At 45.1% G+C, this 13,272-nt stretch overlaps 2 protein-coding genes across 3 annotated transcripts in view; one reads left to right on the forward strand and one right to left on the reverse strand.

Moving 5' to 3' along the window:
- The window catches only part of NCAPD3 (non-SMC condensin II complex subunit D3), a 66,733-nt gene extending 57,108 nt beyond the window's left edge, over positions 1 to 9,625 (forward strand). Inside the window, exons 29-35 of the mRNA XM_086678632.1 lie at positions 1,776 to 1,913; positions 2,623 to 2,789; positions 3,008 to 3,147; positions 4,554 to 4,631; positions 8,704 to 8,778; positions 8,854 to 8,914; positions 9,005 to 9,625. Coding sequence (XP_086534758.1) covers positions 1,776 to 1,913; positions 2,623 to 2,789; positions 3,008 to 3,147; positions 4,554 to 4,631; positions 8,704 to 8,778; positions 8,854 to 8,914; positions 9,005 to 9,113 — 768 coding nt within the window. The 3' untranslated portion in view covers positions 9,114 to 9,625. The remainder of the gene's footprint in view (positions 1 to 1,775; positions 1,914 to 2,622; positions 2,790 to 3,007; positions 3,148 to 4,553; positions 4,632 to 8,703; positions 8,779 to 8,853; positions 8,915 to 9,004) is intronic.
- A 1,386-nt stretch (positions 9,626 to 11,011) lies between these two features.
- The window catches only part of JAM3 (junctional adhesion molecule 3), a 122,827-nt gene continuing 120,566 nt past the window's right edge, over positions 11,012 to 13,272 (reverse strand). For both annotated transcript variants that reach the window (XM_086678637.1, XM_025928845.2), the window contains one exon: positions 11,012 to 13,097. In XM_086678637.1, the coding sequence (XP_086534763.1) occupies positions 13,062 to 13,097 (36 nt within the window). In that variant the 3' untranslated portion in view covers positions 11,012 to 13,061. The remainder of the gene's footprint in view (positions 13,098 to 13,272) is intronic.

Consider the following 13,272-nt stretch of genomic DNA (forward strand, 5'->3'; position numbering starts at 1 on the left):
AATTTAGGAGCTCAAACTGCTACAAAACCAGCTTCACATTTTTCTAGAACTAGACCAGCCAGACAGGCCTTTGACTGTGGCGGAGAAGAGAGAGTTTGACCATAGGTTCCACAGAAGCCAGTTCTTGCCTTTTTCATGCAATTGAGTTTATGAAGGGCTGACCCACTGTACTGAACATGTGTGTCCTTGATGCCAGTTTTGAGATTTAGTTCTGAAAGCTTTCTCAGCTAGGGTCAAGGTACAAAGGTATCATCTTAGTTCATTCTGGTGAGGGATAAAGTGACTGGGCATCATGTTTAATTTGGGGTTGTTTACCTTTAACACTTCCTCTGCATCAGGAAATAGCAGTGGGTCTTGGGGAGCGCTGATGGGGCTGGGCTGCCATCACCGGTGGAATCCAAAGCCATCAAAGGTTGCAGTCTAAGCACCCAAGATAAGTGGACTTGCCGTGCAGATATAAATGAGGCCCCTGACCTTTCTGGCAAAATTTTTCAATCAGAAATAAATGCAACATTTTTTCCTTTCTCTGTTTACACTATGCCATTTTCTTCCCTCCAAAAAAAAGCTAAAAATTTTTTTTGCCAATAAGGGCTACCACCAAATTACACTGAATGTAAATTCTTCAAATATCTCTTTAAAAAAGTTAAGGTAGGAGAGATAGGATAATTGTGTGGGAAAAAATGGCAACTTCCAGTTATTCTTATACTTTTATTGCCCTGTTTTAAAGCTCAGAAAGAAAGGAGTTTAGACCCTCAATAAACTGCTGAAAGGCTTCCGAACAATGAGTCTTTCTCCTGTCTGAGCACATGCCCAGAGAACGGCCACATAGCTGCCTTCCTCCAGCTCCAGCAGCGTGGCACATGTGCATTGGCAGCCTTCTGTGCAAGCAGCTCTGGCCACTCTTTCGTCTCATTTGGGCAACCCTCTCTTGGTGGCAGCTGGAAGCATTCATAGAGTTCCTTCCCTTTGTTGGGACTTGCCTTGCACTTGGGGCTACGATAAAGCTTCTCCCTCTAGCACTGTTAGGTGAAGTGGTTTCTTTCTCTTAGCAAGGAGGTCTGGTCCCTGGCAGCCCCTTTTCAGACCTGAGAATGTTCTTACGTTCATATGATGAAAGGTTTTCTGTCCTATTTTCAAAAGACACAAAGATAGTTGCAGTCCTCTCAGAAAGCTAGTGTGGACAGATAGATGAGCAACTTTTACACTGCACTGCTTTCTGTAACGTGTTCCAGAGGCCCTGTCTGCACCAGGACATGCCATGTATTACCTGCCCATATAACCTCTGGCTTCAATTTCTAAGGGGCCTGACACTACAAGACCCTTTAAACTAGATCCTTGACTTAGAGCCAAGCCCAACCACCTAGATATGTCACCATCCCCATCCCAGCCTTCAAGAATGGAAAGGTGGTAGCTTATTGGTGGCAGTTCTGTGCCTCTGTTGTAAGTTCTGCTTTAGGCAAAGATTGTGTGATTCCTTGTCCTTTGTCCTTCATCAGGAACCTGGGAAATTTCCTATTAATTGGCAGATAGGCAGGAAGCTCCGTAAGAGATCAGAACTAATAGTTAATGTCTCATGTTGAGCTCACTGGTTTGTGTGGTAAATACATGCATGTTTGGCATTTCCTGGGAAAACACCATTATGTTACTTAACTTGTTGGTTGATGTACTAGAAATAGTTCAGCAACACATGTCTTCCTGTTCGTGTTAATAATTGTCAGGTCAGGTAAGTTTATTTAAGAAAACTTACTAAAGTGTGCCTCTGGGATCTGTTTTAGGAGGTGATGCAGGATTACCGCGATGAAATCAAGGACTTCTTTGCATTAGACAAGCAGCTGGCGTCGGAGCTCGAGTACGACATGAAGAAGTACAACGAACAGCTAGCCCAGGAGCAGGAGCTGGCGAGACTGGCAGACGTGAGTGGGGCGGCTTACAGGGCCGGCAGGTGCACAGAGAGCAGGTGCGGGGTGGCCCACCTTCACAGTCTTCCCTCTGCCACCAGCTTTCCTAGTGCTTCTCGAAACCCACACACAAGCTGAGGCTGGTGTGAGTGAGACCTTCGGGACTGCTGCGTGTTCCTTTGCCACGTGTGCCATGCAGATCACTCGATCAGGGAGGCTTCCCTTCCCTCATGGCCGGATCACATGAACTTGTCTGGAAAGTCATAGTAATACTTGGGGGAAGTACGTGAATACCCAGAAAGCAAGCTGGTAGTCGAGTTATTTAATCTGGTTATAGTGATCACAGCTAACCAGATCCCCCTAGGTGTCTCCATTCACTTATGGTCCTGCTTCCTGTGCGCCCCTGTTTCGGACAGAATGTCACTTGGGCTATTTCTAGGTGAGCTGCTGTTCATTTTCAGACACAGTGTGCTCACTTCTCTGAGAAATCCAGACATATCTGCTGCATTAAAAAATGATTAGGACAAACTAACTTAATCTTTTTTCTCTTTAACACCACATCTGCCTCAACTGTTTCTGGAGAGAACGTTCTGTGTGCCCATGGCTGACATGGTTTTAAAATAAATTACTTATGGACTTACTCAGGGCATGTAAAGGTTCTATTTAAAAATAAAGAAATAAAAGTGTCAGTAGATAAACAGTCTTTCTTTATCTTCCCTGACAGGTTGCTCCAAGTTTCGAAGGAATGCCAGCTCTGGCTGGCCAAGAAGGTGCTGCTGTGCCCGCTGCTGCAAGCCAGCCCTCAACACCCAGGGCTATTGCTGGCCAGGCACCGCCTCTGCCTTCTACCCTAGAGACAGGGCTGTTGAAGACACTTATGCCCAAAGGCAGGTATGGAGCCGGTGTGTCAGTAACGGGGACCCCTGCCTCTCACCACCTTCTCCGTGGCATCTGTATCTTCCCCACTGGGCGTTTTCACCCACACCCTCCAGGCTCCTCGCACTCAAATCTGAAATGGGTGTGGATGAGGGCACAATCAAGAGGCAGAGGGCAGTCACTCCAGTGTTTTCAGCCTCCTCTGCATGCCTGTGGCCTGTTTTCCTCTGCAGGCGCATGTCCCTGAGCACCATCGCAATCCTGAATTCTGTCAAGAAGGCTGTGGAGTCCAACAGCAGTCACCGGAGTCGGAGTACAGGAGGGTTGTCATTCCCTTTGAGTTCTCAAAGCCTGGACAAAGTGTGCCATCGTGGTAAGTCCCAAGTCCCAGGGTAGCTCCAGGGGCTGGTAGATGTGTGGGGTTTTGTATCGCAGACACAGTGAACACACAGATGAAAAGACAGAACAGGTCTCCCTTTCTTTGCTTTCAAAATGATTTCTGTTTTCTTATCTTCAAAAAAAATTTTTTTTAATGTTTATTTATTTTTGAGACAGAGACAGAGTGCGAGCAGGGGAGGGGCAGAGAGAGAGGGAAACACAGAGAACCAAAGCAGGTTCCAGGCTGTGAGTTGTCAGCACAGAGACTAACACGGGGCTTGAACCCATGAACCGCGAGATCATGACCTGAGCCGAAGTTGGATGCCTAACCTACTGAGCCAACCAGGCACCCCTCTGTTTTCTTATCTTTAAAACAAACAACTTTGGGGATTTGGGATTCTAGGTAATAAAACAGTGCATATTTATAAGAGATTTTGGAAAAGAGAGTGAAGTGAAAACTCACCTGTAGCAGTAAGGTGTTAATTCTTCCAGTCTTTTTATTCCTCACACACACATGCCTTTGGCCTTATTTATAAAGTTGTGGTCTTAGGAGCACCTGGGTGGCTCAGTCGGTTAAGCATCTGACTCTCGGTTTTGGCTCAGGTCATGATCTCATGGTTTCATGAGTTCGAGCCCCATGTTGGGCTCTGTGCGGACATTGATGAGCCTGGAGCCTGCTTCAGATTTTGTGTCTCCCTCTCTCTCTGCCCTTCCCCACTTGCACTGTCTCCATCTCTCTCAATAAACTTAAGAAAAAAAATTTAAGTTGTGATCTTAGTGTGCATTTCTGGTTTGTAATCCACTTCTCTGCACATACTGACAACAACAGTGAACATTTTTCCATGAACTTTTCTTTCTATCTTTTCTCCCAGTGGCTTTGTAGTTTTCTATCTTGCGGAAGTACTGGAACCTATTTACTATTACCCTATTCTTGGAAATATAGGTGTTTTTCAATTTTTTGAAGTAAGTAATGTCACAGTGAACATCCTTGTATATATGTAATCTTTAGGATTTAATTCCCAGCACTCAGAGGCCATGAACATTTTTAAAGCCCCAGACTGCCCTCTGTCATTCACTCCACATTGTACATTGGTGGGAGCAAAGGTACACCAGTGTCCCTTTTCCTTCTTAGAAACACTGGTTTTCCAATTTTCCCTCTTCTTTGCCAAGCTTTGTAGACCAAAACTGGTTATGGTTTTAATTTCCTAGTGGAGATGGACATTGTTTCTCAGGTTTATCATTTTTGGTATCTTTCTGAATTACCTCATTAGAAGAACACCTTATTTGGGATAATAACTTCATCAGATATTTTGCTAATATTTTTCCTGATTTGGTTGTTTTGCCCTTTGATATTATGTTCGGGTGTTTTGGGGCAGATAAAACTATACTGTTTTATCCTAGCAACTTCCTACAGCCTGGAGCAGGAGTCCAGCGGAGCTGTTGACCATGTAACGAAACGAGCGATCAGCACCCCTGAGAGTAAGTTCTCACGTGAATAAGCCAGCTCCTGCTGAGTGTCTCCTGTGGTCACAGTGTGTCTGCTGGAGCTGCAGTAGGACTCCTTCTGTTGTGAGACACATCTTTTACTAGATAAGGGTGCTCCTGATGGTCAACCACATTGTAGTGCATTGTCAGACAGCGTCTCGTGATAATTGCAGTAACTCCATAGACTGAGCACTAGCTGAATGTCAAGCGCTCTTCTAAATGCTTTTATACATATGAACTCAGTGCAACTCCCAACCACCTGGTGAGGTTCCTCATTTGATAGACAGGGAAGCTGAGGCACAGCTTCCCTGGACAGTGCCCCTCTTGCATATTCCTGCCGGCCTCAGGCAGCCCTGCTGGGTGGCAGTCACGTGTGGGCCCTGGCAGGCGCTGTGTATGTCACAGAGATCAGCTGTGGAGCCAGACAAGCCTTCGGGTTCAGTGGCCTGTTGAGGACCCACTGCCAGCTATGTGGAGAGCCTGTCTTACCCCGTTGCATGGTTTTCCTAATCTTGTTATTTCCTTTTATTTCAAAGTAGAAGTGAGAGGACTTTGTCCCACTGCCTTGCTTTATAGTCCGCAGTCTAGTGCAGCATGCAAGGCCCTGCCAGGCGTGTCTCGGTGCCCTTCATGCCTTCTCGCTTGCCACCTCCTCTGTCCTCTGCACGTCAGCCCTGGCAGTGGTGTCTGGGTCCTGCACGCACCCCCTCTTTCCTGACAGGAGGGTGTTTACGCGCCATGTCCTCACCTTCAGCCTCCCCTTCCCCAGTAGCCACTGCCTCACCCTCCAGCAAAAAGCCTCCTGGACTCTACAGGTGAGATGAGACGCCCCCTACCGGCGCTCTGACCACCTCAGTAGTGCTCACCTTGCCTCTACGTAGAGCAGACCCTCGGACAATGCAGGTTTAAGCTGCATGGGTCCACGTACGTGCAGATTGTTTATAGTGCAGTGCAGTAAACGTATCTTCCATGTGATTCTGTTAACATTTTCTGTTCTCCAGCGTGCCTTATTATGAGTACAGTATGTGACACGTGTAACATACAAAATATGTGTTAATCCTCTGTTGATGCTCTCAGTAAGGCTTCCCTCTGGTCAACAGTAGGCTATTGGTAGTTAAGTTTTGGGGGAGTCAGAAATTATGCGTGGATTTTCAACTATGGAGAGGGTGGTGGCAGCCCCCCCACCCCCCACGTTGTTGTTCGGGGACGGCCGTCCTCCTTCATTTGTCCTTATGGTTATACAAGCTGTCCTGTGCAGCTTACCCACTGGGCTGCCACTATGCCTGCAACATGGTAGGAGTGAGAGAGATGTTAAGTGCCAGGTTGAATGGCGATGGTTTCCTGCCTGCAGTCCCTGTGTCCTACAGCCTCTCTGCCCTGGCATTGCTGCTCTTGGGGCATGACTGCTGGATGAGCACATGCCCCATGTGCTGGATGAGCTGGATGTGCCCATGACTGCTGGATGAGCACATGTGTTCTTCTCTTTGGTAATGGAGCAGCCCAGGAGCAGGCATTCAGTCAGTTTGAGTTGACTGAGCACATAATGTGTTCTGGCTACTTGCCTGGAGGGTCTAGGACCTGAGGTGCTGTGATCTAACTAGTTAGTGGGTTACAGAGCTTCCATCCAGGTCCTCCTTTTACAGGAGATGAATGGACCAGCAGAACTCCTGCCCCACCCATCCTCTGATGACAACTGAATCAGGACTGCTTTTTGTCATTAAAAGCAGTAATTTGGGGGTCCTGTTTATGGAACAGATATAATGTTATATATGTGAAAAATTCAACCTCTTTGAAACAGACAAGTTTTCTGTATATTGTTCTTGGTTCAGAGGCACTGAGTACTTCTATTTTGGCATTAGGAACCATATGCCCCAGAAATGGGGAGTGCCTCTCGTTTTAGTTCCACTCATCCCCACGAGCCTCTCATTTCAGTGCTTGGTTGGTTTCCTAGCAGCCTGAGCTCCTCAGCAGCAAAGCCTGGCTTGCTGCATTAAATCTGCTTGGATTTGTGTGCACGGAGCCGTCTCAGGTGTCCCCAGGTCGACAGAGCACTTCTTCTTTATCTAGTCTCTTGAATGTAAAATTCCTGGCCATCCTTATTCTTAACCAGGAAGGAATAAGTGAGGACGATCTCCCATTAGTTCTCCTTCCTGGGAATTATTAGATCATGTAAAAACACTCAGTTCTGTCTGTTCTGTGGTTTATAAATACAAATTCTGTTGACAACTCTTAGGTGGGGTTACTCTCAGGAAGTGGCCTCCACTCTATGGAAGCAGGAGGAAAAATGGTGTTCAGCATTAGCAAAGTGGCTTTGCTAAATGGAAATGAGTCATTTTCAGAGCTAGATCTTAAGTGGAAATCTATTCGGAGTTCAGCAAGTCCCTCTTACTGCTGTCACTCGGGCAGCAAAGATGCTCCTGCTTTTGATTCTAAGCGCTTACGATGTATACAGGAAATCTGAGGGCCACCAAACCGCTGCCTATTGCCTGGATGTGCTCAGGTTTCCAAACTGGAAACAGAATGTGCACGTAAGGAAAGGGAGTTTGAACCGCAGCACGAGAAGAGGCCTCCCAGAAATAGGAATGAGCACAACTGCGCTGAGTGGCACCATGATGAAAATACAGATCTCTTATCAGTTAACATAGCTTAAGTAGTTCACAGACACATAGCACTGCACATGTACTGGTGGACTTTAAAACAGACTAGAAAGATCTAATTGGTGTTCTAAGAAGGTTACAGTGTGGGGGGAGAAAGCTTATGTCGCAATTGGTTTTGTGGGAGGTACGCAGCCTCTGACAGGATAGTCAACAGCCAGCCAGCTGTTGAGCCTGTGCTGTGTATCCCCGACAAGTGTGATGGTACAGGACAGAGGAGGAAGTAAGTCCCTGGGAGAGGTGTCACCACCCAGGTCTCAAGTGACTGGCATTGTCAGCAGGATGAGTTCCAGGCAGCAGGGACTCATGTGCAGACCGGAGCCAGGAAGAGAACAGTGATAATCGGACACGGTGGCCCACAGTGTGGGAATATAGCAAGTGGGTTGGTAAGGGTGGCTTGGGGCTAACTCACACAGAGGTTATGTCCAGCTTACACAGAGGCTAGATTTGAGGCCTCCTCTAGAACACTGAGCCATCAGGATGCGTAAGCAGAGCAGCCACCTCACCAGATCTTTAAACTTTAGTGACATAGGGGATAACTGCTAATAAATTACATAATTGTTAGCCTTCCTTCAGCACTGACCTTGTGCCAGGTACTGTGTTAAGAACTTAACATAAATAATCTCATTTCATCCCGACAACCCTGAGGCAGGTACATCTGTATCCCATTTTGGAGATAAACTTGAGGTTTTTAGAGTAATTTCACACAGCTAGTAAGACCCAGAGCCAGAATTCCGATCAAGTCTGATTCAAGTCTGTTCCCACACTCTGCTCCCTGCCTCCCAGGGGGGAACTGGAGGAAGGGGAGGCCATGGTGGAGACCACTGTGCTAAGTTGGAGTGGAAGAGGAGATAGGAGGAAGGTGGACGTGACCCGTTACTAGCTTTCCCACCTGGCATTCCCAGCTTGGACAGACCATCAATAGGAAAGAGATTCAGAAAGACCGTGCTGAGGAGCAGGGGTAACAAGTTGGCTAAGCGTCTTCAGGGAGTGTAGTGTGGGAGTAGGAAACACAGGACTCTGGAGGGAGGTCAGAGCTGGGTGAAGTTTCGGGGGTGGGGGGGGTCACTGATGTGTTGGCAGTAACAGGAGACATGGGGTGGGCGAGGAGCCAGAGGCCGTGAACAGTAGGTACACAGGGGTCAGCAAAGCTGTCTGAGGAGGGAGTGGTCCAAGGAGAGAGCCAGGGGACCACAGATGGGATGAATATCAGGAAGACGAAGTCTCATCCTGCAAAAAGTCTAATTGAGGCCTCATATGGCCCCTGGATTTAGATTTGACAGCACTTGGGGCCTGATGCAGATGACAGAGTAAGACTGTAGCAGAAGCTCCAGGGCTTTGCTCCGGTGACTTTATGTATGTCTATTTCCTACTGGCTTTTCATTAATGGTGCTGCTTTCCCCTTTATCCAGGGACCATCAATGATGTCACATTTGGAGCAGGAGTCAGCTACATAGTCACACCACGGACGCCTTCTTCAATCAAAGGCAAGTTCCCTTCTTGTCAGATATATTAGCTGTTTTTGAGTAGGAAATCTGAATTTGTGTCTGACTCCCTTTCAGAGAAAATTGAAACCCAGTGTCAAGGAAATGACATTTTATGTTTATCACTTCCTGATAAACCGTAAGTTTACCAAGAGTTCCTTTTGAGGTAAATGTTTTTGTCAGTGTTTTATCTTTAGTTCCAGAGTAATTGTCTCTTTCCTTTCCCTAGGGCCCCGCAGCCTCAGCAGTGGAACGTGAAGTCCCCAGCCAGAAATAAAGATAACCCGGCCCCCAGCAGGAGGTCACTCCGAAAGACCCCACTGAAAACAGCCAACTGAAACCTTGTGTTTGGGAGTGTCTGGGAGGCAAGAGCTCTAAGGACATGGTGTGTCCTGTCTGTGCAGAATCTGCTTCCCTCACCCCCAGGGAGAGGGCAGCTTTTAGTGTGCGATACCAGAGACGTTCCTGTGATTCCAGCCCGTAACTGTTCACCTGTGTGGGCTGACCAAACTTTTACATTTCTCTTTATGAATATATGAAATATGAAAAAAGTTGTAAAATATTAGAGAAATGTCTTAGCTATTTAAAATATTCTAACTTTACTCCATTTGAAAGTATCAAGTTCATTCTGGTAAACTGTATTCTGGTCCTTAAGGAACACAACTTAACAGATGAGTTTTCTATTATATAAATCAGGCCTCTGTTATCTGTTTGGAATTCCCTACATAGTTTCCTGTATCTAATGATGAAAGTTTGACTGTAATTATTTTTTTATTCTTATTTATAAATTAGAAGTTTTTAAAGTGTACAGCTTTCTAAAATGGAATAATAAAGGTTAAACATAAATACAGCCTTCTATGTTCAAAAGAATATTTCTATTTTTAGCACAGGGTTTTTACTGGTAGTCATTTTAATTTACATGAAATGTTTAATAATAATAAAACCCTCCCAGCCTGGAGAACTGTGAGAAATAAATGTCTGTTTAAAAAAAAAAAAAAAAAGAATAAAACCCAACTTTCCTTGTAGGGGGGAAAAAAAAGCCTTTGTCAGTAATGTTCAGTTCCTGTCCCTTTGTCTGCCTCCTAACAGCACACATCCTTCTTAGTGTGTGAATGTAGGCCTGCTTGTGAAAGTCCCCCCTTGGGTCCTGACCTGCGTGCACTAATGCTGGCTTGTCTTAAGCTCCACAAAAACTGCTCCCACGAGGGGGAGTGGCTTTGGTGTCTTCTTCTGATGCCATTGGGTAACCTTAAAACATGTCCATTCATGTTTTGTCCAAGAGTGACCGGGAAGAAATTCAGTCAGTTCACTTTTTAATCCCAGGACTACAGAAGCAAAAGTGCAGGGTTACTGTGTTGCTATTTTTTTAAATAAATGTGGTAATTGGATCTGAAAGGTAGAATGTCATTGTGCTCTACCCCTCAGCTCTCCCATATATGAACAGTGACACACAGGGACGTTGTCATTGGCAGAGGAAGTCACAGAGCAGTGTTGAGTAAAGACTTATCTCCAGATCAGGTGGAGGGTACTTGATGGCAGTCTCTCTTTAAACCTGGGACTATACCATCTTAAATGTATTTGCCTAACAAAATGCTAGGAAAAAGAGGTAAACCCAAGGTAAGAGCATATAAGAAAGAGAAATAATGAGGCAGGGTTTTTTTTTTTTTTAAGCTTTTATAAATGAGGTTTAACAAATACCAACTTCTAGGTGTGTTAGTACAAGTCTCTATGTACAGCAACAGCCACACCAAAGGCCACAACAGCCTTGTAGAGGCTTCGAGTTTTCAGCCGCATTCACATTTTAAAAACACATGAATGTTCCTTTTCAGCCTACATTTTTACGTTAGGCAACTACTTCCCAGACTCCATACTCGCTTCTGTCAGACCCAGTTCACATGGCACTAGGATAGGAGGTTTTAGGGTCATAAGAAGGGAGGTGATAAGGCTGCCCTATCACTATGACAACCAAGATGGCAGTCAAAGTGTTGCTTCCCAGAGAACGGGGACACTATCCCTTTCCACCAAATAGGGGTGAAGATGAAGGGACAGTCTTAAGTCTAAGCATTCAAGACCCAAATGCAAAAGAAGATGGGTACCATTAAGCAATTATGAAGAGTTGCCCACCGCTTCTGCCAAATATCCCATGGTAAAGTATTCACATAACTTAAAAAAGAAAAGTCAACATAAGTCTCAAGTATTCAATTAAAAAAAAAAAAAAACCCCAAAGTAGAAAAAATTAAGACACTGAAGTTTAATACCAAGATGACTACATCCTTCCACCCAAAAACCATCCTTTAAGGACACAGTGGAACTGGGGGGTGCTCCTCTGAGCAGCTCCTTCTTCAAACCTCTTCACATTGTGAGTTTAACACAGCAACATATCTGAGGCAAAGAACATCTGCTCTTGAAGAACAAAGGCTTTATAACGATGTTTCTAATGTCCCACACACAGTGAGCTGCAGTGTCTTGGGTAGAAAAAGACTTTAAAATCAAAATCAGAAAATGGCCTTGATTCAGGCATTTCACTTTTCTCACCATCAGGCTTTCTGCTCTGGCTGCACTACCCAACTGGCTTCAAAAGGCTGGCCTCTCTGCCGCCACATAATGGTTTATTGTGAAGCAAGACGCAACCTGCGGTGTCTGTGCTTTCTTCATGGCAAAGGGAATAGTGGAATTCATTTTCTTAAAAAACATTATTGTAGTTGATTTCAGAACTGCCTTTGGCCCTGGACAGTCTTAGGAACTACACAAATAAGTAAAATGAATTTTAAAACCAAACAGCAGCCGCTGCTTTGTTTCATGAGCCATCCACAACCAAAAAGAGCTCTGTCACAGGGGACCCAAAGGTTGGGATGCCACATGGAGGACACCTACCCTTCCTGAAGTGTACACCTTAGAACTGTCCAACACATAAAGCTAACATAGAGCCACTGTCTGAGCATTAAAGATGGCAGTGCGCATGCTGGCCAGCCTTCATGTTAGTAGCCAGTATTTAGAGTGGGGCACAAGACTCAAGTCCAGGGATTGGCTGACATTTCACATGTATGTCTAAGCAGTTCTGGGTGGTCTTTGGGCACAGGTAGTTTGAGTGAAGAGGCCATTCAAAGCTAACCTTAGAGCTCCTTATGTCTTTAGGAGAGATGCAAACAGATACTAACATTATTCAACTGGAATTTTTTTTTTAAGGTTTCCTAAGTAACAATGATCTGATGTATAGCCAACGTAAGTTCTCTTGTGAAAAATGCTGATACTTATGTGGAAAAAAGGAATGTTCCAATAAGCCTCCTTGAGAGGATTTCTTGGGTCAAAATACTCTTTAATCATTGATATCTTCCAATTTAACACTAGTAGTTTGGAACTCCTACCTTAAGTTGAAATTTTTAAAAAAAATAGGTTATTTAACACTGTACTGACAACATATTTACAGTTTAAATAGAAATTTTCTTTTCAATAACCAAAATACATCTTTAGCAAAAATTTAGAATGTAAAATTTTATAAAATACCCATAGAAAAGCAGAACATGATTTTAGTACCATTTCAGATTTCACCTAAAATTAAGGTTTTCTTTAAATACTGAACATCCCACACATCCACCCCACCCCCCAAAGGACAAGCAGGGTTCCTACAGGTGAGAAGATCCCTTCTTCCAACAAACAATATATCTTCCTGATCTGAGTTGTTTTAATAAAATTCCAAAGAGATTTTCCATGAAGGACACTAAAATACTGATCAATAGAACCTTTAAGAACAATGAGTACAGTGCTGACTGTGGGCCAGTATGAAACAAGGTCATTGCATAAAATGCCACTTTTCTGGACTGACTGGTTCAAACTCCAGCTGCAAGGTTTCACGGTGGGTCATGCTCTCAAGTCCTGCAGTACTGGTGCTATGTGGCTGCTCTGTGGCCCCTCTCATGGGGCTCACCCTAGCTGATGTCAGTGAGTGGCAAACACACTGCCTTCAGAGGCCCAGCCCAGCTTCTGTGAGCAAGAGCCTCACAGTGACCCTAACACTCAGGTGGGAACAAGGCCAGAAATAGACTGGGAATCAGCCTCAGTGAAATATAATTTTTTTCCTTATGATGACTGGGCCCAGCTGGAGGGAACTTCTTTTATTTATGTGGCTTGTTAAAAAGTAAGAAAGAAGTAGCAGTCAACTTTGGCCAAACAAAAAGCTTTTGCGCAAGTGTGTAGCTCTGTCCAAGTGCACTTGGCCCCGGGCTGTTCTTGATAGGAGTTTCTGGTGGAGGTATTTGCGTGTGCTCCCTCAGCCACACCGTCAGATCTCAGATCACAAATGATGACTTGTGTCTGAAGTCGCCCTGCAAGGCCAGCACAGGGTTAGACACGGCTATCCTCTACCAACCAAGGGGCCCGAGGAGGACAGGAAGAGGAACAGAGGAAGTCAGGTCTAATCACGGTTTTCCTGAAGAAGAAACTTAAGGCAAAACAAATCAAATGAAACCATTCTTCAAAAGTAACATCTACTAGAGCCTG

This window comes from Puma concolor, chromosome D1, assembly GCF_028749965.1.
Source record: "Puma concolor isolate L17-30 chromosome D1, mPumCon1.1.hap2, whole genome shotgun sequence".
NCBI classification, from domain to species: domain Eukaryota; kingdom Metazoa; phylum Chordata; class Mammalia; order Carnivora; family Felidae; genus Puma; species Puma concolor.